Here is a 24,983-nt window from a genome sequence, read left to right as displayed (position 1 = left end):
CGACTGACTGGATCTAACTCTCGACGTCCAGATACATAATAAAATTTTTGAGAGATTCTCCAGGTTACCAAGTCACCTAAGGCTTGATAACATGGAAGAGTTTTTTAATAAGGCACTAATACAGCTGTGCTCCTTTTGAAACTCTTCACTCTTCTGTAGAGAAGAGGTTACTCCTGAAATCACTCTTCTGTAACGATAACTTGAAACTTCAATTTCGGAAACGCATGATTTAATGTTACACATGGTCAGTTGCCTTATCTAGTGTCGAAGCATGGGCCTTTAAAATATCTACTGTTAACCGCCTTAGAATATTTTGAAGAATCCATACATAACAATTTACAATGCGAAGTGAAAATAAAGAATTACTTTGATTTAAGAATGGACCAGGGACAGTGCAACAAGATCAAACCTCGTATATCTGATAAATCCAGTTTGAACTTACCCTGAACACGTTGTTCGTGTATAATATTCTGTTGCTGCTGCGTCTGCTGCTGCCTCATAGCCTGAAGCTGCTTCCATTGCCTTTCTTGTTCGGCTTCCCTGGCGGATTTCTGTTGCAGCGCCATCTTCTCTTGATCCTATAACACCGTGGTTTTAAAACTTCGAGAAGTTTTAATTGAAATATAGTATGATGCAAATTTTTACAGCAAACAGCTACAAAGCCCACAATTAGAATACTGAACACCACGTTAACGTATATACAATTAAATAAAAAATAGAAAACATGCTGGAGGAAAAATACATTGGTAAGCGTAAGAAATAGGACGATACAGTCACAATTTCCGTTGATTAGTTTTGGTATTATTAGAATTTTGTTTTTAACACGGGTACTAACTACGATATTCTAAATGCATAAATATATTTGCCTTTTTGGTGTTATTTAACACAGGGTGTACTCTCAGGACCTTATAACACTAAAAAAGATACTAAGACTCTTTAATTCATTAAATTTCTATTTATCATTGCTTCTGTATTTGATGGTTAAAGTTGCTCTATCTATCTTAGTCTAGGCGCCAAATAAAGGTCACCGTGTCATTTTCAATTCTGATGGACAAACTCAACGGTTTCTTATGGATTTTTGGCTGCTGATTACGAATTTTGAGGGGGGATTTCGATCCGAGTGGTCAAAAAATTGTTATAAACAATTTAATTGTTTATAAATTGTTTATAAGGCTCTGGCTCATAAACTAAAAGAGATAAAAAAAATGTTTCAAATAAAATTTGTTCCTTAATAAAAAACGAAGAAAAAACCGTTTACTAAACTTAAATCTAACGATTAAAACTCAAGATATTGTAAAATTAGTGCACAATGCAAATTGCAAAATAAGTATTTTTCGAAGCTTTATCGATCGTAACTCGGCTTCTACGTATGTAAATGAGCCTTATAAGGTGTCCTTTTAAAGCTTAATTAAGAGGCTTCCAAACAAAGTTTGTTAAATTATTTGATCTTCATTTGTTTTAAAGTTATACCCGTTTGAAATTATAATTTTCTTAAAAAAATTGTACATTAATTTGTTTATAAAGGTTTCAAGCAAACTTCAGCTATAAACATTTATACTTTAATTAACAATAATGATAAAACAACTCAAAAGGAACAATTTGAGCTTACGAAAATGTTTGTAAGTTTATTTTTGGCTTAGATGTCGATATTTTAATGGCGCGCTATGAGGCGCAAGATAGGCTCACAGTCAAGTAAGTATGTATTCTTCGACGCTTTATCGATCGTAACTCGGCTTCTACGCATGCAAATGAGCCAATATGTGATATCCATATAAAAATGGATCGAGTTCTTTTGCAGCATCATCATTGCATATAAAACGAGCATTTATGATGTGGCGGCATACACACAATTGACGGGCCTTGACGATGCTGCAAAAGAACTAGATCCACTTTATATGGATATCATATAGATAATTAGACTCTGAAGCCTCAAACAGTTTTAGTTTTACTGCCTACAAGAACAGACTTGTACCACCATGTAACTGTTAAAATTTCGCTAAGAACGTATGCAGATGTAAAAAAGCTGATATTCCCTGTATATCTCTATGCAGATTTGCAGATGCATGAAAAAAAAATGTTTGTAAAAATGGTATTAATAAATAATATTAACTTACTTTTTAGTTATACTTCTGAAATATTAGTTTTAATGTTTTTTTCTCATATAGTGCAAAAAATAGAAGACAAAGTAAATAGAATGAAAGGTGATACGAGGTACAGTATGATGATTTAATTATAAGAATTATATGATAAAATTTTATTAGGACCTTCAAAAATGAAAAATGAAGATAACGTATGTATACATAGAAATTATAATTTGCATCGAGAAGTTAGCGCGTGAACCTTTACGCTGTGAGCCGATCTGGCGCCTCATAGCGCGCGCCATTAAAATATCGACATCTTGGCCAAAAATAAACTTATGAACATTTTCGTATCCTCAAATTGTTCCTTTTGAGTTTTTCTATCATTATTGTTCATTAAAGTATAAATGTTTATAGCTCAAATTTGCTTGAAACCCTCATAAACAAATGAATGTACAATATTTTTAAGAAAATTGTAACTTCAAACGGGTATAACTTTAAAACAAATGAAAATCAAGTAATTTAACAAACTTTGTTTGGAAGCCTGTTAATTAAGTTTTAAAACGACACCTTCTAAAACTCATTTGCATGCGTAGAAGCCGAGTTACGATCGATAAAGCTTCAAAAAATACTTATATTTTGCAATTTCAATTGGCATTGTGCACTAATTTTACAATATCTTGAGTTCTAGTTGTTAGATTTAAGTTTAGTAAACGGTTTTTTCTTCGTTTTTTATTAGGGAACAAATTTTATTTGAAACATTTTTTTTATCTCTTTTAGTTTATGAGCCAGAGCCTTATAAACAATTTATAAACAATTAAACTGTTTATAACAATTTTTTGACCACTCGGATCAAAATCCCCCCTCGAAATTCGTAATCAGCAGCCAAAAATCCATAAGAAACCGTTGAGTTTGTCCATCAGAATTTAATATGACACGGTGACCCCTCTGGCGCCTAGACTATCTAGTTTGCCCGCTAGATCTATAGACGAGGTAACGAAGCATTAAACCTAGGAATTTTGTGAAGATGAATCATCATGCAACTTTTTGCATTCGATTCGTGAGAGTGTCAGGCAATTTTGTGAATTAAATTGATTCCGGCCAATCTCCGGCAAAAATTTTTGCGCATGAGAAAAAGCATCTTTAAAGTGCATCTCGAAGAGATGGAAAATAAAAAATTTATGACTCAGGAAATATTGACGGAAATGAGTTAAATTTTTATATCTGGGGGTTTTGGAGGTCACTAAACACGAATTTCATGACGGCGATGGTCTCCGAGGTACCTGGTGCCCAGGGTGGAACTCGTTGCCTGGGACGACTGAATAATTCGCGGGACGATCGAATAATTCGCGAAATGAAGATTGGATCGAAAAATTGAAAAATACGTGTTCAATATTTTTCAAAAATCTATCGAATGACACTTAACATGACCACCCCACTCCACCCCCTGGAGGTGAGGTGGGGGTAACTTTAAAATCTTAAATAGAAACCCCATTTGTTATTGCAGATTTGGATTGCTTACGTAAAAGTAAGCAACTCTTATTCGAGACATTTTTTAGAATTGTGGATAGATGGCGCTATAATCGGAAAAAAGATTTTTTCGTGATACCATAGGTAAATTATAGAAATGGTCTAATATCTTGAGAAATACACTTCCAAATAAAAAACCAAAAATACGTCTTTTACATTTTTTAAGAACCTATCGAATAACATAAAACACGACCCTCCACTCCACCCCCTGGAGGTGGGGTGGGGTGTAACTTTAAAATCTTAAATAGGAGCCCCCATTCTTTATTGCAGATTTTAATTCCTTACGTAAAAATAAGTAAACTTTATTCGAGAGATTTTTTCGAATTATGGATAGATGGCGCTATGATCGGAAAAACACTATTTATTAACGCCATCTATTAACAATTCTAAAAAATATTCCGAACAAATATTACTTATTTTTTCATGAGGAATCCAAATCTGCAATAAAACATGGGGATTCCCATTTAAGATTTTAAAGTTAACCCCCACCCCACCTCCAGGGGGTGGAGTGGAGAGTCGTGTTTGATGTTATTCGATAGGTTCTTGAAAAATATTAAATACGTATTTTTTGGTCTTTTATTTATGGGCGTTTCCGTTTAAGATTTTAAAGTTACCCCCACCCCACCTCCAGGGGATGGAGTGGGGGATCGTCTTTAGTGTCATTCGATAGATTTTTGAAAAATATTAAACGCGTATTTTTCAGTTTTTCGATCCAATCTTCATTTCGCGAATTATTCGGTCGTCCCAGGGGACGAGTTCCATCCTGGGCACCAGGTACCTCGGAGACCATCGCCGTCATGAAATTTGTGTTCATTGACCTCCAAAACCTCCAAGTATAAAAATTGAACTCATTTCCGTCAATATTTCCTGAGTTCTAAATTTTTCATTTTCCATATCTTCCAGATGCACTTTGAAAATGCATTTTCTCATGCACAAAATTTTTTGCCGGAGATCAATTTAGTTCACAAAATTGCCCGACACTCTCTCGAATTGAATGCAAAAAGTTGCATGACGATTCATCTTACTGCACAAAATTCCTAGGTTTTGGGCTTTTTAGTGCTTCGTTGCTTCGTCTACTATCTCGGTCGCGCTATATATCTCACTCTCTCTATCTCTATGTTGTACTCTATATCCATCTCGCTCGCTCTCTTTAGATATCTATATATCTCTCTCTATCTATTTCGTATCTCGTTATCTCTCTCTATCTCGATATCCCTCATCTATCTTAAACATTTTTTTGCAAAAATTATTCGTTTTTTTTTCGACACTCGACTTATTCCGATTAAACATGTCCAAAGAGCGCCGAGATTCATCAATTCGGTGTTGTTTTTTGCTTTGGTGTGAGAAATCACGGTACCCATTTGGAAAACACATTTCTCTTACCCAAATGTACATGTATAATAGTCTAAACACACCCCTCTGATAACTTTAGATTGTCAGCTATCTCTTGCAACTTCACTTTAAGGTTTTTCATAATCATTTTCAGCGTTCTTTCGGTATTTTCGGGAATAACTGCATTATTTGACCTTCCAAAGACCATAATTGGTATTGGTACAACCGCGTTTGAATTCAGCAAATTTCAACATTTTTTCCCTTCAAATAACAGTGATAAATCAATACACGAAATTGCTTTGAATCCATTGTTTATAAAAATCTTAAAAGTAGCTTCACTTAAAGCACTGTAACTCGGCAAATAATAATCCGAATGACATGAAATTTTGAAAGTATGGTTTTGAAGATTAGGACTAGCGAAATGTCAAATAATGGAAAATGCATTAGAGTCGCTATCTCATGGTCAGTCTCGGGACTTGACAGACGGATCCATTGCCCAATCCATTTCCATGTTTTTAATGTCCTTCCTTAATCCTCCTTCTGTTCCAATTTAAAGAATTATCAATTTGAAAATAAAAATTCTCTACGTTATCGGAAAAGGGGAATATTTGACAGCAAGGCAAATACCACCAAATGAAGTTTGACCAGATTGAACAACTCTTAGTAGCTCTTAAAATAATTTTAGCATTCCATACATTTGCCTCACATTGTATACGTTGATCCAAACTTCATAAATATGTCACCCAAAAACAACAGAAACTACTCTTGGTATCCGGTTTTATAAATATTTAAATATTGATTTGTATGAAATTAAAAAATCTTAGTATCCATAAACAAATAATAAACAAAAATGAATAAACGCAACAACATAATTCCCAAAATACACACCCCTATAGTCCGTCCCACTTTGACTTTACAGTATAGGGAACATAGGCAATACAGTCCTTATGAGAATTTTTAGCACGGTGATGCCGATTTTATCAAAAATAATTTTAGGCGAACATTAGAGATATTAAATTAAAACTGTTTTAGAAAGGCAATCTACAATTTTAGGATTCATATGTGTAATACCAATAGTATATCAAATAAACTAAAAAGCATATACGAATCCTAAAATGGTAGATTGTCTTTCTAAAACTGTTTTAATTTAATCTCTCTAATGTTCGATTACAATTTTTTTTTTGATAAAATCGTCATCACCGCTCTAACAACTCTCATAAGGACTGCATTGCCAATATTCCCTATACTGAAAAGTCAAGGTGGGACGGACTATAGTCATCATTGTATACTTTATTTCACGTTGAGAACGGAACGTTGGGCTTATGCAGATAAGTCTTGCCAAACCTCTCAGGCACGTGTTGCTACTAGACTGTCGATATACTATTCATTCTAATCAGACGGCGTGGCATCGGCGCGCTTCTATCGTCCATAAGAAATACGTAACCCTATCTCCGCAACGTTCTGTTCTTAACGTGAAACGGTCTATAGGAAAATATACTTATTAATTTAAATGAACCATACAGTTATTCCATTTCCAACAAATAATAAACAAATTAAGGTTAATATTACATTATGCAGAATAGCTCTGGTATCTGATATTCGGATATTGGACGAGGAATACGGGGAGGGGGTAAATATAAAAAAAAATATCAAAAATATATCGCCAGCGAGTGCTTGATTGTACTAGAGGAACAAATAAATTTAAAAATACATGCTCACACAAAAAAAAATCAGCCCGAATTGAATAAAAATTAAAATTATGAGCATATAATACATTTAGAGTAAAATGTCAAAATTAATTTTTTTAAAATGAATGCATACAATGTCATCCTAAAGAGTAGGTATAATAGATGATGCTGGTAAGTTTGGGTTAATATTTTCCAAAATAGTCCCTCCTATTTTGCTGACAAAATCATGAAGGAAAAGTTACAAGGAAAATTATACTCAAAGATCTTCATTATTTTCCTATTTTCTAGAAAGTCTAACAAAAACACTGGAAAACTTTTGTTTACAATACTTTCACAAAATTTATTACAAATTAATGTCACTACAGCTGTACCTATGTATTAGAAAAGTGCGTACGTAGAATCTTTTTTCTATTACTGAAAACCCTTCTGTGTTCTGGTATACGTTTGTTAAGGGGTGGTATAGTATTTTTATTATTTTTTCGATTTTTTTATTGGCTTATTCGATTGTAAATATTTTCAAGAGTATACCATTAAAATTTCAAGTTAATCCGAGCAAAATTGACGGAGATATGGATATATACAAAAATTTTCTTAGTATTATTGACAAAACTACATTTTTTTAAACGCGTTTTCTGAAAAACATGTTTTTTGAGGCGTGTACATTATAACTGAAAAAGTAATGTTCCGATCTTTCTGAAATTGTGCACAATTCTTTTTTAGATATTTTACTAGGTAGTGACGTTGAGTTTTTGCTTATTTTAACAATTTTTTTTTATAATTGATGGATTCGACCGTTACTTGATGGAAGTTCATTTTATCTAACAATAAAACACTGAAAACGTTTGTTTTCTATACTTCCACAAAATTTATTACAACTATGTGACTACAGCTGTTTCGGCAGAGTGCCTTTCTCAAGTGATTTAGATTACTATGGGTTTGTTTTTTTAAAGTCTTTAACTGAAGAGGTTGAAGAGTGGGGAGCTGTTTGTCTCGAGTTGGTCATTCAGAATTATATCTGTATTTTTCTTTTATTAATTTCCATAGATTCTAAAAAAGATAGCTTAAGGCCTTTATTTTGAATATGCAGAATTTGAAACTGTTCATTAAAAGAATTATTATGATCTAGAAGGTGAAGTGCGTATGTAGAAGTGTCTGTTTTTCTATTGTTGAAAGCCCTTTTGTGTTCTGCTATCCGTTTGTCAAAGGTTCTGCCAGTTTGACCGATGTAAGTTTTCGGACAGTCACCACAAGTTAGTTTGTAAACACCACTCTGTAGTTGTTTCTCTTTCGGCTCTTATTGTTCCTAATATATTTGCTCAAGTTGTTAGTTCTGAAAGCTGGTGTTATTCCTTTCTTTTTTATGTATCTGGCTATTTTTGTTGTTATCTTGCCAGTATATGTGATAGAGCAGAAGCTACTGGGTTCGTTCTGTGGTGGTGGTTTGTGCCTTTCGGACAGTCACCACAAATTAGTTTGTATACTAGTTTGTGGATGATATATTAGTATGCTTTATACTGCCGTGCTTAGCAAAAACCCTGTATCTGCAAAAATCTGAAAAAATGAAATTTTTACTTTTTCTAACCCAAATGTGCATATCTATCTTATTTGCTTACTAAAAATGACGTAAGTTTAGCCAAAACACATTAAACACACCGCGTATTATGCCATATCCTGTGTAAATGTATACGAATTCTTAAACTGAAATCGATTTTACTCGAATGTGATGTCTCTGCAGATACGGCGTTTTTGCTAAGCACGGCAGTATAGCAGTGGTGCTCAGACTTATACTGCGTGGGATCTACCACATAAACTGCAAGCGTCCAGCGATCTATTGCTAGTAAAAAAAATTTTGCAAATAAAAAACTTTATTGCACGTTTCTAGTTGATAGTTGATAAAAAGTTGTAACTACAGGGAGTTGTAATTAAGTTCATGTTTTTCATCTTAATTTTATTTGTATGTTGATCCATGATATATCCCAAGTTTTCTTATAATGGTAAGTAATTAACGAGGGCCAAACGCAAGCATGATGAGAGATGTTCGTAAGTTAGCCTATTATGCTACTTTGATTTCACTATCTTCATTTGGGAAAATGCAGGCTCACACAAGTACGTTGATCCAAATTGTAAGCTCCCGAGCTACTTGATTCAAAGACGGATAGTTGTCATACGGTATGAAAGACCAACATGTCGTATTGGTCGCTCTGGACTTATGGTGTACATGCGAAATTATTTTCCGTACCTCAGTTTGGGCGGAAATGATCTCCATGTTGAAAGTAATGAATATTTCTGTCGTAATTTTTTCTACGTCTTCACAAGAAAATGGATTAGACAAGAACGTTAGAATATCTCTCAGTTTTTTAAAGTCAGCGAAGTGTCTTTTAAACTCGCTATGTGCTTGCAGCTCCGTCTCTTAATAAACATAATTCAAATGAGCGGTTACCATTTTTTTCTACGATGGAAAGTTGTTTAAATCTTTTCTGTTCATTTGATTAATCAATGTTTTTTTTGTAATTGAATTTTTTTCGTGAATCGCGATCGCCTTCAAAATCTTTGGCGATCGACCGGTCTATCGCGATCGACAATTTGAGCACCACTGCTTTATAGGAACTAACAGGCAACTTGAGCAATTTCTATCATACATTAATTCACTTCATAGTAATATTGAGTTTACAATAGAAACCGAACAGAATAAGTTTATAAACTTTCTAGATGTAACAATTACCAGACTACACCACGAACACGAGTTCTCCGTATATCATAAACCTACCCATACTGACACAACTATACACAATTCATCATCCCATCCTACACAACACAAATTAGCAGCCTACCATGGCATTATAATTAGACTGACAGAAATTCCCATGTCAAAAAATAACTTCGACATAAAACTGAACATCATTAAACAAATAACTGTAAACAATGGCTATAACGAACAAACAATTAACAAAATTTTAAACCAAAAACTCCGTAAGAAAGCCCTGAAATTAATCTATCTACCACCACAGAACGAACCCAGTACCTTCTGTTCTATCACATATACTGGCAAGATAACAACAAAAATAGCCAGATACATAAAAAAGAAAGGAATAACACCAGCTTTCAGAACTAACAACAACTTAAGCAAAAATATTAAGAACAATAAGAGCCGAAAGAGAAAACAACTACAGAGTGGTGTTTACAAACTAACTTGTGGTGACTGTCCGAAAACTTACATCGGTCGAATTGGCAGAACATTTAACAAACGTATAGCAGAACACAAATGGGTTTTCAATAATAGAAAAACAGATTTTACATACACGCTTCACATTCACGCTTCCCTTCTAGATCATAATAATTCTCTTAATGGTCAATTTCAAATTCTATACATTCAAAATAAAAGCCTTAAGCTACCCTTGTTGGATTCTATGGAAATTAATAAATTCAAAAATAGGGATATAATTCTGAATAACCAACTTGAGAAAAACAGCCCCCCTCCTCAACTTATTCAGTTAAAGACTATCAGGTGTAGACGCATAGCAAAAACACATCACTTGAGAAAAGCAGCTGATTTGTAATAAATTTTGTGGATGTATTGAAAACAAAATTTTCAGTGTTTTATTGTTAGATAAATTGAACTTCCCTCAAAACATTTTGCCCAAGCATAATCTTATTGGAACAGTTAATAACAAGTGTCACCAGATGACTTTACTGTATCATAGGCCTCTTCCCACTACATATAAAATGTAGATGTTACTTCTATGCTACACGGCTAAACATCATATTTTTTTGATAAGTTGTCAAACGTCAAAATGTGATATGACAAACGATTATAGTACCACTAGCATTCTTCTTATACTTGTCTCTGTTGCAGGATAATTACGATTTGTCCAATTTGAATAAAAATTATTTCACCATACTCCTCGCTAATAACCGGCAAAATAACGCAAAAGATGGAAAACATAATACATTGCGAAACAAAAAGAGATGAAACTAGTGGAGGTGGAAACGATCGTTATAAACGTATAAATTAACATTACATTACATAGTTTCCCACCTTTAAACGTCTGTGACAGGAGTATTTTATAAAATTCTACTGTCACAGTGACAGTTGTCATACTCGTCTGATACGTCTAAAGGTGAGAAACTATATAATGTAATGTTAGTTTGTACGTTTATACGATCATTTCCACCTCCACTAGTTTCATCTCTTTTTGTTTCGCAATGTATTGTTTTCCATATTTTGCGTTATTTTGCCGGTTATTAGCTCATTACTGTAAATTCTTTTATAAACTTATTGAATTTTTAATTTTAAGAAACACATCAACCATTACACCTACTCGTCGAAGCATTATAAAATAAAATAGAGAAAATAACTCAAAAAAATACATAATTCCACACCGAATACAGATTCTCACCAATCCCTGAGGTTCATAATTTTCCTGACAGAGGGAAGGAAGTGTGCGCATAATTTCTGAAGGGGTCAGTACTCGGATCTGCTGATCTGACGCACTATTCTGTGGAGGAACTAACCTGGGATGGGGAATGCTTTCGTTATTAGGCTGGTAATGGGGATTGACAGTTACGTTGGGCGCAGGGCCGACGTGGTCCCCGGGCCCGGCAAAATGTCCGTGCACGGTGAATTGTTGGAGGGTGGTGGGAGAGGATGCGGGCTTGGGTGTTGGTATCGGTGGTGGTGGAGGTGGTGGGGTCACAGACACAGAGCTAACGGAAGCTGGTGTTAGTGTTGGCCTCGATTGAGTGCACACCTCTGTAATGGGAGCCGTGGGGGCTGTAGTCACCCCCACGGGCTGCTGCGATACTGCCTGGAGGGTGGTCACTAGAGCTGGGACGGCATGGACTGGCTTGGTCACGTTGGGGGTTGATGTGGATGCGGTGGACTCCTTGGAGGTCTGTGACTAGAGTATCATATATTCATTTTAGATGTTTGCGATTATTTAATTAAAACAATAAATTTTTGGGTGACATCCATTGATGTTAGATTTTTTATTTACTCCCAAAATATCATTAATCATGGAAATTTATGTCAAAATCATTTTAAGAAAGGTATTTAAATTGACCAGATCTTTCCAGATCTGAGATTAGAAGTTCCATGTTTTACTGATATTTTAATTATATCTCTGATGTACACTTTTAATCAAACATATTTCAAACTATCGTAAAAACTGTCTTAAAAAGTGTCATTTATGTATGTAATTATTATATATTCTGTAATATGTAATTATTTTGGCATTGTGTGTAACTAAAAGAACACAGTGTTATGTCTAAAATAGGTAAAATTAGTCAAACATTTTGAAGAGTTCTATTTTTTTTTAAATGCCACGCAAATAAATTTAAGCAACAATCTTAAATAATATCACCAATAATACATTCAATATTTTTCTTAAATTTGATAAAAAATATTATTGTGAGCATGTTATGGGAGGAATTTTATATTTTGTTCAATATTCATATTTAAAAATCTGTTAATATATTGCGTTTTTTCTGAAAATTTCACAAGTGAGTAATATCAACGAATTTTAATTTAAAACACAAAATACACTACATAATAGAAGTCTTATTAACACTTAATAATTGAATGTAGACTATTGTGTGAATTAATGTTAACACAACTGATAATGTAAAACACGCAATATTTTTTGTTATAGAAGAAAACAAATAGAAGAGAATACAATTTAAATTATTTTAATGAGAAAGATGTCCTCACATGCCGTTTTAATTTTTTGGCACGTTTTCGCATAGAATCTAATAAAGTTTTTAATAGTTTATTTATTTGCTGGTCTTGACAGCATATCTGAATTACAGCATCAAACAGTTTTCTTTTTATTATGGAATCTACTTTATGAAGACTAATGTTTACAGAAGATCACAGATTTTCAATGGGATTAAGCTTTGGTGAGTTTTCTGGACATTTTAGCCAATATATGCGTTTGTTCTTGAAATAATTCATCATGATTGGTTGATCTTTTCTCTTTAACTGTTCTTCGTTCAGTTTATAATCTAGGTTATATCTTCCCACTCGCATTCTGCGCCGTGCCTTTCACTTTTATGAGCAAAAACGGGCCCAAACATGTTCAATAAATGTTCTGCTTCATTAATATGAACCATCGTGATTTTTTGGTTGTCACTGTAATCAATTATGGTAGCGGGTAGATATCCCTTTGCTTGTCTTGTAAACCTTGTACTTGGTTCTGTTTCGAGTATTTTAAGCCTTCTTTTTCGTGCTTCAGGATCAATTTCCTATAAAGCTCCCAATTCCTCCAAGTTGGTACACACCGGTAACCTGAGCAACCCCACTGGAGATTGGGTAACCAACCCCCAGTGGAAGGTCTGACGTACAGCATGACCAGATTCACTTTGTATTTGAGATTTGGATGCACACTGGTGTTGACGTTCGGGTTTTCCACATTTTCTGAATTTTATTCTGGTACCGTGCAGGCACTTTACTTGGAGGGACGTTACCAAATACAATTCAATAAATTGGTCCTCCTATGAATAGGGGGGATTAAGCAAAGGGCTAACAACCCTACTTTGTAAAACCCAATTGTTGCGAAAACGATGGCTGATAACGCAGGCAAACATATTTATGATCGAAATATTAATTTCGTATTCGATACGATAAAAGTTAAGTTGGCCGAAGATGCCACATTCATTCGAATATATTCAAGCGAATGTTTGTAAAGATGAAACCGACTTTACTTAGTAAGAAAACATTTATTTAAAACACAGTACACAAAATGATTATTTATACAAAAATATCAAATTTAAAAGAAATTTTGAATGAATCATTGTTGGTGAGTTCAGTATAATGTATGTTCACAGACATTATATTAAAATAATATCCTTGTAATTATTATAATTAAGTATGCCTCATTTTTACATCTAAAATGAATAGATTTTAAAATATGAACACAAATGCAAAATAATAAAGCAAAAGGGCTAACTTGCGCAAACAATGTGTTAGGATTATAATATATAATGTAAGTTGTAAAAAATCTTCAAAAGAATAAAAAAGGATACTTCAACAAGTTTTTTCAAATCTAATTAAAGGGATACAAAAACACAAAAATAACAATTTTGTTAGTGACAACCCGATAGCCCGTAAAGCTCAAAATGAGCATGCTTCACAGTATTAATCATAAAGAAATGTTAACACTAGATGCAATGTACTGACGGTATTTTAGTTTCTTTTTTTTTTCAATATTGAGTACAGATGACGTATCGCTAAATATTAAGCTGGATTTATAGTTTGACGGACTGTAGACGTAGACGCACTGGAAACGTAAGAAACGGACTGTAAATATTACGTCAATTTATAAATCGACAGAGTGGAATTTTTGCGCATGAGTAGAAACAGTAGCGCTGGCTAGCTAAGCTAGAGTTCAATTCAACATAACCTGTAAATTATACAAACAATAAACAAACTATGTGTGTTTATTTATACTATCATTTATTATAATATTTATCCATTTTGCGTGTTACAATGGATTATGAAATACACGAAGGTATGCTCCTTGGTGCTGTGGGATTTCCAACTAATTTGTTTAATTTCTTGGTCTTTAATATGTTTATTGGATTTATCGTATATGTGTGGATAACCCCGAATTAGGCTAATTAACAACTCATATTTAACTGAAATATTGAAATTACATTGATGATTACATTACTATATCTTTTTATTAAATTATTAACTTAACATCCATTGTAACAAATAATTTTAACAAAATTCGAATGTGTTGATAAACAACTTAACAAAATTGAAGGCGGGATTCTTCCTTTTGATTGGCAAGCCGCAAGAAACGCACTGTAAAAGATGAAAGTTGGCCAACTATTCCGTTCCAGTCCGTTTCTCTTACGTTCCGTCATGCGTTTACGTTCATTTATAAACAAGAGTACACAACATTATGTGTTGATCTTCTTCCAGTGCGCCTACGTTACGTCTACGTCTACAGTGCGTCAAATTATAAATCCAGCTTTAGTCGGGGGGTCACTCATCTAAACCTTAAGTGAGTGAGACACTGATGTACTTTCAACAAGTGACTACCATATAAACGCATTTTTCAGATGTTTTAAAAAGCAATATTACACTGTCAATTATACTGTCCTTCGATCTTTAATTCTTCAAAATTTTACAGAAACATCCCAAGTTAGCTATCGGAACAGCATATTTCTCAGTGAGAAAGTTGAGCCATATTTGCGTAATATTGTAAGCAAACGTTTTTTCGTCTCTTTATATGATGGAAATTAAAATGATCCTCTGGACAACATGAGATACAAGTGATTCGACAAGACAGAGACTAAAAATACATTTAATCATCGGTTCCTCCAACACTAGATGCAGTCCCTTTAGAGAGTCTCCGAGTTTATCACCAGGTTAAGTCATGGCTCGGCAAACACTGTAATCCTGAAGATTGGGACTGGAAAAAATATGGAAAAAGTTGGATATCATTCCAAATTTCCAAAACTCCAGCACAAGGGAAACTGGAAGTATGTGTGGTTGTCGGAAAGGTGGTCTGCAGTGTACCTCAATTATTGTTATGGCAATACATGCAATAACATCTAGGAAATATCAAAATTAATCGAAAAAAATAAATCGAAGGTTAACTACCCACAATGAAGCCAATTCTAACTACCGTTATAGCAAATATTCACCTCCGATAATGAATTAGATGCTGAACCGGAGCCTGGACCATTAAGAAATGAAAAAACAATATCTGGAAAACAATTTTTTTAATATACAGGGTGTTAGTAAATAAGTATAGACAGACTTTCAACGGGTAATTCTACATGAAAAAATAATGTCAGTTTGTTCTATAAATGTATGTCCGCAAATGCTTCATTTCCGAGATACGGGGTGTTGAAATTTTTATTTCAAACTGCCAATTTATTTATTGCTCTAAGACCGGTTGAGCTATGAAAATAAAATTTGGTGAGTTTTAAGAGGTAGTTATTGCGCATTTTTTGACATACAATTAAAAAATTTGTATTCATCATTGGCGTGCATACGGGTAGTTGTCCGAATTTTTTAAAGAAAAAAATAATAAGCCACTGAGGTTAGTGAAATTAAAAAATATTTTTAAATTCCACGTTTAATTTATGATACAAAACGTCTTTCATCTTATTTTCATATGGTGCACCATTTTTATGCAAAACAATAAAACATATTGGCGCGTATTTTTCATCTCTTAATACATTATCAAGAACTATCCAATATAATAATACTAAACTACAACAATAACAGAAAATATTACTAATAAGATTTTAACTAGGTGCAGAGCTACAAAAAATGTTCAAAATGACCTCTTTCACTGATGACAGAAAAATTTTATATTCATAATTGGCGCGAGTACGGGTAATACTCTCATTTTTTTTAAGAAAAAAATAGTACGCCACTGAGATATGTCAACTTAAAAATCATTTTTGAATTCCTCGTATAATTTGTGACAAAAAATATATCTTGCCTTTGTTTCATATGAGGCGCCTTTTTATACGAAAAAATAAAACATCTTAACGTTAACAAAGTATTCGAGGTAGTTACCATATGCATAGAGACTTATTTCAAATACTTTGTAAACGTTAATGTTTTATTTTTTTTTTTATCAAAATCGCGCCTCATATGAAAAAAGGCAAGAAAGATTTTTTTTCGTAAATTGAATGGGGAATTCAAAAATGATTTTTAATTTGACATATTTAGGGCCGGTTGTTCGAACGCTAATCAACAATGATCACTATCAAATATTTAATTACTGTCAAAACTGTCAATGTCAACTTTGGTTTGGTTGCTAAAAACATAATTGATTACAATTCTGAGACTATAATCAATTAATATAACAATAATTATTACCATAATTGATAATAAATCTCATAATTTTAATTAATTATGTTTTCAGCAACCCAAACAAAGTTGACATTGACAGTTTGGTGACAGTAATTAAATATTTGATAATGATAATTGTTGATTAGCGTTCGAACAACCGGCCCTAAGTGGCGTACTATTTTTATCTTTAAGAAATTCAGACCATTACCGTATGTGCGCCAATGATGAATATAAAATTCTTCTGTCACATCTAAAGAAGGTCATTCTGAAAATTTTTTGTAGCTTTGCACCTAGTTAAAATCTTATTAGCGATATTTTCTATTTTTGTTCTAGTTTAGTATTATTGTATTGGATAGTTCTTGATAATGTATTCAGAAATGAAAAATACGCGCCAAGATATTTTATTTTTTTAAATAAAAATGGTGCACCATATAAAAAAAAGACTAGAAAGGTTTTTTATCATATAAATTAAACGTGGAATATAAAAATAATTTTTAGTTTGAAATATCTCAGGGGCGTACTATTTTTATATTTAAAAAAATCAGACAATTACCAGTATGCGCGCCAATGATGAATACAAAATTCTTAGTTGTATGTCAAAAAATGCGTAATAACAACCTCTTAAAATCCATCAAACTTCATTTTTATAGCTCAAGCGGTCTTAGAGCAATAAATAAATTGGCAGTTTGAAATAAAAATTTCAACACCCCGTATCTCGGAAACGAAGCATTTGCGGACATACGTTTATAGAACAAACTGACATTATTTTTTCATGTAGAATTACCCCTCAAAGTTTTTCATACTTATTTACTAACACCCTGTATATGCTAAATATTATATCATCTGGAAATGATCCGTGGATTAGACCTACTGGGGATACCATGTAACAAAACGCCCCTCCAGACTCTACCTCATAGGTGGAGGAAAAAGGGTCGATAATACATTAATAATACAGTATAGCCCGAAATAAAACAGTACTGAAACTGAAACATAGATTTCTCTTTCTGCACGCTGTCATACCCAAATTAACTTGTATAGACCTGCCAAGTAATTCTTAACAATTATTAATAATTATACAAGTTAATTTGGGTATGACAGCGTGCAGAAAGAGAAACCTATGTTTCAGTTTCAGTACTGTTTATTTCGGGCTATACTGTACCATAGGAATGTTACGAAAATGATAAATTATATGAATAAAAAATATATAATAGAAAACTAAGCTTAAGGGTCCATTTTTATTGTATTCTTACGAGTATTTGAGAACCCAGTAAACTTAGGAGCACTGCAAAACCCAAATAAAATTATGAAATTAGGCCAATTTGTAGTGTGAATTATTCGTTGAAAAACCCTCTATAGTATTGCTCTGATATCATTTTATTGTAAAATGACCAGAAAAAAAGTTATAACGCCCAAAAGAAAATTTGTTCAAAACTTTTCAGTTATTTTTGTTTATAACTTTTTTATTTTCCATTTTACGACAAAAAGTAACCAGAATAAAATTGTAGACAATTTAATTTGCTACAAATAATAATGCTTTCAAAAAAATTTCTGTAGGGTGTTAGTTTACGAGATACATCGTGAAAACCCTTTGCATCCCTTTTTCCAAGATGGCGGCCGAGGGACAATGGTGGCGACCCCACAATTTTTTAAGTGTATACAACCCCCCCCCCCCCCCCGCACACACAAAAAAAGTCTTCCTCTAAAAAATGCATGAAAAGGCCTAAAAAGTGTAACATTTCAATCGACTAGTTGATAAGTGTACCCACAGTCGTTTACGAAACGACTGTAAGAAATAATAATAATTGTAGACCACAGTCTATAAACCCAAAAAAACAATGTATCATAAGTAGTCAAATTACTACTAATTATATACATAGATATTTGAGTGTCTCCTCTATCGTTATAAGGATTTCTACAGCTGTGCATATTGAATCTTAAAACATCTTTAATCAATGACGAATGTAAGTTTCTTTTAATAAGTAATCGATCAGAAGAAAGGTTAAAATGAGTTATGATACTATATGGAATGAATAGAATCTTTGAATTATTAAAAAACACATACTAACTCTACAGTGTTACGAATAGCTTAATAGTATTTATATTTTAATGTAATTTCACGAAATGTTTTACACTCTAAACAAATAACAAGAATTCGTAACTAAATATTGTCATTTTAAAAAATTGTACAGTTAACTTTACCTGCTGGGCTTTCTTCATTCTCAATTGGCTTCTATTATCTCTGGCATGTTGAAGGTACGGAGCTTTCTGTTCTTGACTTAGTGTCCTCCACTTCTTGATTATTTGCTTGTACCTGTCAAACAATATTAATATATTAAGGTATGTACACTTCGCGTCAAAAAAAACTGGTACAAGTCTTATAACCGAAAATCGTGTTTTTCTAGTTGTGTAAATTGGTCTTGTCACATATGTCATTCTTATTTGTAGGCAACGTTGCCAGTTCAACTAAAATATTATATCAAACCAGCTAAAAGCAACGTTTACTAAAAATTAAAACAACATCGACTATTATCGATTAGTCACATTTATTTAAACGTGCATCCTAAAAAATTCTCTTATTAATTTTGTAATGTTCCATCATCTCAATTAAGTACCCATAAATTAATTCGTGTTCTATTATAATTTATGACAGATATGACATGAATGACAGATAATAACTCTAGACATGACATTAAATTATTATGTTTAATTTAAAATCGAGAAATGTGAAGGGTATTTTTCAAAATGTTGGAATGTGTTTAAATCCTAGAACAATTTTAGCTTTTGTTTTTAATACAGATTTTAATCCCATATAAATAGCTTCTCATGAGTTTTGTTGTAAAATGATTAGGGAAGCAGGAATTTAACAGTTTAGAATTTTACATTGAGTTACCTATGGCCCGTTTTACGATTCACCACCATGATTTTTGAACGTTATTTTTTGTATTTAGATTTAGTGCAATTCCATTATCTGTGCTGGCAACAACGCCGTGATTCACGAGCCATTGTGTCCAGTCTGAACACAGGTTTACATTGGGAAAAAAAAGTGTACCAGTTTTTTTTGACGCGAAGTGTACTAGTACGGATTAAAACATTAAAAAAAGCATATTTTCAAAAAAAATTCCCATCTCCTTTGTTCTAATCAGTCGTGTGATGGATGACCGAAGTTAAGTTACGTTTGAGTTAAAGTTAAGATAACTCTCAGGAATAACGTGCCCATAACTATATAGGTAAAATTTGGTGTGATGTATCGCTCGCAGTTATGAGATAGTTATATCATCAACGTTATATTAGAAAGAAGTTTTGAGGAACAAATTTTGAAGTAACAAAGAGAACCTTATGTAGAAATAGTACAAGTTGGAGTGAGCGCGAGAGATTGTTCCGAACATACCCGTCGTCGGCTACCGCCGATGACCGAACAGCAAACAGCTGTTTGGGTTCGTTGGTGTTTCTAAGTTGCTTTCAAACGGTAGATAGAAACAGGGTTGCCAGATTGGTGTATTTTCCCAAAATTTTGGGTTAATTTGAAAGCGTCTATTGAAATTTTTCTAAGCAGAAATTGTAGTGGGATTTTTTTGGGGGCTGAAAATTATGGATGATTTTAAGGGGTCATGGTAAATTAAATTTGCGAATGTACATAGAACTGTATATTATACTCCCATATAATCAAAGACGATAGGAACTATGAATTATTTCCATGGCCCTCGTTGATATTGTATAGTTTAAGTAACCAATACAGTGAAATGGGTCAGATTTGTCAGTCCTGTTAGTTCCCCTTTAATATAGTTCGGAGGCTGGTTGTTTTTTCTTGTGATTAAATATGTAATTAAAAATATTTATTTTTACTTAGATATACCGTTAAAGCAGGACATATCGTATGTACTAAAATTAATTATTAATTAATAAATTAATCTTAAATTAAACAACATTTTACACTCCATTATCGAGCTTTAAATCACACACCTATACTCCAGTAAGACATACTACTGAACTAAAAGTTTTGTAAAACTTGTATATGTCTGAGGGGACCGATTATGTGGGTGTGAAAAACAGATGTCATCAAACGAACCGCCTCTTAAAACATCTTTGACAAAGAATACCAAATTTTGCCGACCTTAAAGCTGTTTCACAATATAAATTTCTCGAACTATAGTATGAATTTTGCTTTACTGTTCTCTTCATTTGACTAATAATTTATTAAAATGCCGCAACAATTTAAATTTGGGGACTCTGGGGTATTTGAGCTTCAATTTCAGGGAATTTCAGTTTCCAAGTGGGGGATTTATAAAATATCATCTGGCAACTCTGGATAGAAAGCTCAGTAGGTACTTAAAATAAAATTTCAACTTATATCGCTCGATTTGATTTTTGTATAATTTTTAAAATTGTATTACCCTTCTATTCTTAATTATTAAATTACTAGCTTCTAAATTCACTTGATTTCTGTCTAAAAACAAGTCAAAAGATGAACCTAACCTTGCATAACTACAGAGTTGTCTCATAACTTGAGGTTTAACGTCGCGTTATAAAGTGACCAGATAACTCAAGAACTGTCAATAAATAACGCAAATAGTTAAGTTAAGTATGATACATCACACCAATTCGATGGTTATAACATAACATAACTACAGGATAACTTTACGTTAACGATAAGTTCGGTCATCCATCACAGGGCTGATTAAGTACAAACATGATTTTTTTAAATATTATTTTAGTCTGAAATAAAACAAAAAAATATTTATTAGTCCCCAGTATCCCTTTTTCTAAAGAGGGTCTAAGTTAACGTATCAACAATCAACCACTCTTAATCGAAAATTTAAAAAAATACACAAAATGGCGGACATTTAAAGAAAAAATTTGAGAAAAATCGTTTTTTTTTACCAATTTTTGTATCAAAATTAATTTTTCTGTTTTTTTTTTCTAAAAAGTAGATAATTGTCTTGAAGAATAGTTTTTAGAAAATTAGTGTTCCGTATGTAAAAAATGTCATTTCGAGAAAAACGCAGTTTGTACTTTTTTTTTTAATTGAATTATCAACTGCTTCTGAGAAAATGTAATTTTATTACTTATAATAATTGTCTAGTCTGCTATTCCTGGTCCATATAAAAGTAAACCATTACTATGTTGCTGTTTAATTCATATATTGTTTTAAAATCCATGCGGGTTTGAGAGAAAATCGAAATAAAAGAAGCCAGATTCCTCTATCTCGTTAGAAGAATTTGGCAGTAAAAATAAACATTTGGATTATGAAAAAAAAGACTAAGTTTTCAATCTAATAGCACACAAAACAACACCAAAAATGTTGCTCTACATCCTACCAGATTGAAAACAATGGGAACCTTCTCTGGTTACACCTCCGAGGCTTCTAAAATTTGCAAGCCATAACGGATGCTGAGACTAAGGAAGATAAGGGAATTTTACAATTTATAATTCACATCGCATCTGCTCAGCGCGGTAAAGTTCCAACGGGAATGGTCTACTTCAATCAGAGTAAACATGTAAATCAAAAATGAGTAACCATTTTCAATTTCGTTGCAACACGAAACTACAGCCGCATCACATTCTAATTCAATTAGAGAATGCTGCAAGCACCTCTACCGGTTTCGAAACTTATCAGTCTCTCATCAGGATGCACATATGCTGCTCTCTCTGATCCAACCAGGAAAAACCCCGGCCTGCAGATCCTGGTTGGATCAGAGAGAGCAGCATATGTGCCTCCTGATGAGAGGCTAATAAGTTTCGAAACCGGTAGAGGTGCTTGCAGCACTCTCTGATTGAACTAGAATGTGATTCGGCTGTAGTTTCGTGTTGCAACGAAATTGAAAATGGTTATTCATTTTTGATTTGGATTATGCTTATTCTTTTCAAAGTGGTAAATAAAAACCTTGAAACGAAATTTATGATATATAAAGCGGACAAAAAAAATATTCTATAACTTTAGCAGTTTCTTGGTTTGATTTTCTCACCCAATTACTCTCGCAACAATTAAATAATTGTATCATTGTGAAAATGTAAGTTTAAATGTCAACATACCTATCAGACCAAACCGGGAAATCTTTCTTCCATTCTGGATGATTCATATTAGCATATAGAACGGCTGAGATGGTAGCACCGTTGCCCAAACTTTCGTCGGCTTTCATCTTTTCCGAGGAACGCTGATTGTACGTTGAAGGAACTCCGACATTGGTACTGTCTATTTCAGGAGTTTCGGGAACTCCCACCCAAGCGTTAGGAGATTCCGTAAAAGCAGGACTGAACTGAGGGCTACTACAAAAATAAAAATTATTAGTATATGAAAATGTTTTTGATAATAATGGGTGTTTTTTAGAGGTATAGAAATATAAGTTGGCAACATTTTTTTTAACAGGCAAGCGCTGTGAAGCGATTTGTGTTTAGTTTGTTTTGTCATTTCAGCGTAAATAGACTGATACCTGAACAACGCTTCCAAATTGTGCAAATTTATTTTAAAAATCATGGTTCTGTTCATTTCATTCATAGCAACTAATTCAATTAACCATGGAACGTTTCCGCACCACGTTTACTCTAAGGCTAGGGCTCCACGGGCTGGAAATTGACGCTAGCAGTAGCCGCAAAACGAACTTAAGGTTCCGCAGAACGGAATAGGAATAGCCGAACTGTACCGACTACAGGACTTGTGCGTAGTCGGTTCAGTTCGGCTACTCCTATTCCGTTCCGTGGAACCTTAAGTTCGTTTTGCGGCTACTGCTAGCGTCAATTTCCAGCCCGTGGAGCCGTAGCCTAAATGATGATACGCTGTAGACTTAATTTATTTATTTTGTTCAGTATTATTTACCACTGGATCCAATAATTTAGTTTTGATAGGCTCATATTACTGGATGAGGGTATATGCAGACCTAATTTAGTTTATTTAATATTAGTGAGAATTGGTCCATAAATTTTCCTGATCGTTCTTCTTTGGATATGCTCTTATATAAGTCTGGTGTCCATTGATAGTCCGATTCTGGATTAAGTGTCCGATTCATCACTTATTTTGTTATGACGTCATAAAATAAATATTTTTAAAATATAAGAGAAAATAGTAGTTATAATTGGGAATTACGAGCAAATTAGAGAAATTTAATGAAGAGATCAAAGGAGAATAATTATAAAAATAATTAAAAAGTTCAAAAATAATTTCGTAACGTGTCGAACCGTTACAATCCCCTTCTACTCGGAGAAAAAAATGTATCTAATTTTTTTTCCTAAACTTCAAAATATTGACAGCTAAATTTGCAATATTCTAACATTCCACGTTGATTCGCAAGATTACCACTAAACAGAAACTAAGGATCAATGAGAAGAAATAAATATATTACTCAAACTCATATTAAAATGTTACTCTCTGCTACCAAATATTGGCATAATATTGTTTAAAGGTCAAAACAAAACTAAATATTGCATTAAAGTTCATGTTAACAACTAAGTGTCGAATTGGGCACTAAAACCAAAATTGAACTACCCATGGACATCAGATTTATAAAGGGTATATCCAAGGACGGAACAACCAGGCAAAGGTGTGAGCCAATTCGCACAATATCACTAGTAAATATAACAAAGTAAGATCAAAGAAATCAGTAACTAAAATAAGTAAAGAATCGAACACTTAATCCAAAATTGAACTAACAATGGACATCAGATTCATAATAGCATATCCAGAGAAGAACAATCAGGAAGATTTATGGAACAATTCGCACCAATGCCAAATAATACCAATAATAAACATACCAAAGGAATCCAAAACTCAATAACCAAAATAAATGTGGAATCGGACACTTAATCCAAAGTCGGACTGTCAATGGACACCAGATTCATAAAAGCATATCCAGAGAAGAACGGCCAGGAAGATTGATGGACCAATTCACACCAATACTAAATCACATAAAGAAATTAGGTCTACGTAAATAGTAGTTATAATTGGGAATTACGAGCAAATTGGAGAAATTTAGTTAAGAGATCAAAGGAGAATAATTATAAAAATAATTAAAAAGTTCAAAAATAATTTCGTAACGTGTCGAACCGTTACAATGCATCCATAGAGGAGTCGCACAGTTTGTACAGAAGAAGTTGTTGCTAGTGTAGAGCGTAACATAGAGGAAGGCCCCAATCAGTCTATCCGCCATCATGCACAGAAGTTGGCGATGTGTCCATCCACTTTATGGAAGATTTTGCGGAAAGATCTTCGTTTGCGTGCTTACATAATCCATCTCATGCAAGAATTGAAGTTAGACGATCACCTAGCACGGTGTAGATTCGCGGAATGGGCTCAAAACGTGATTGACGTTGACCCAGATTTTCATAAGCGAATTTTGTTTAGCGATGAAGCTCACTTTTGGTTGAATGGCTACGTCGACAAACATAACTGCCGTATTTGGAGTGAAGATAATCCTCAAGTGTTTGTTGAGACACCATTACAAAAAGGAAAACTAATAGTCCAAGGCGATGTTTTGAGATGGACGTTGACAGGTGACTCTAATTGTTTTGCAGAAATTGCTTGCAGTAAACCCATATAATAATAATTGA

General features: G+C 33.3%; 1 protein-coding gene across 4 annotated transcripts in view; it reads right to left on the bottom strand.

Moving 5' to 3' along the window:
* Positions 1-24,983, bottom strand: part of LOC126885295 (histone-lysine N-methyltransferase 2C-like) — a 173,740-nt gene that overhangs the window by 88,284 nt on the left and 60,473 nt on the right. For 3 of the 4 annotated variants that reach the window (XM_050651808.1, XM_050651810.1, XM_050651809.1), the window contains exons 16-19: positions 22,476-22,709; positions 18,645-18,756; positions 11,377-11,526; positions 443-578 (exon numbers count right to left, since the gene is read on the bottom strand). In XM_050651808.1, coding sequence (XP_050507765.1) covers positions 443-578; positions 11,377-11,526; positions 18,645-18,756; positions 22,476-22,709 — 632 coding nt within the window. The remainder of the gene's footprint in view (positions 1-442; positions 579-11,376; positions 11,527-18,644; positions 18,757-22,475; positions 22,710-24,983) is intronic. The other variant, XM_050651811.1, reaches the window with a different exon arrangement.

This window comes from Diabrotica virgifera, chromosome 5 (assembly GCF_917563875.1).
Source record: "Diabrotica virgifera virgifera chromosome 5, PGI_DIABVI_V3a".
NCBI lineage: Eukaryota > Metazoa > Arthropoda > Insecta > Coleoptera > Chrysomelidae > Diabrotica > Diabrotica virgifera.
The sequence above is the reverse complement of the archived record's forward strand: the minus strand, read 5'-3'. Positions and strand labels throughout refer to the sequence as shown.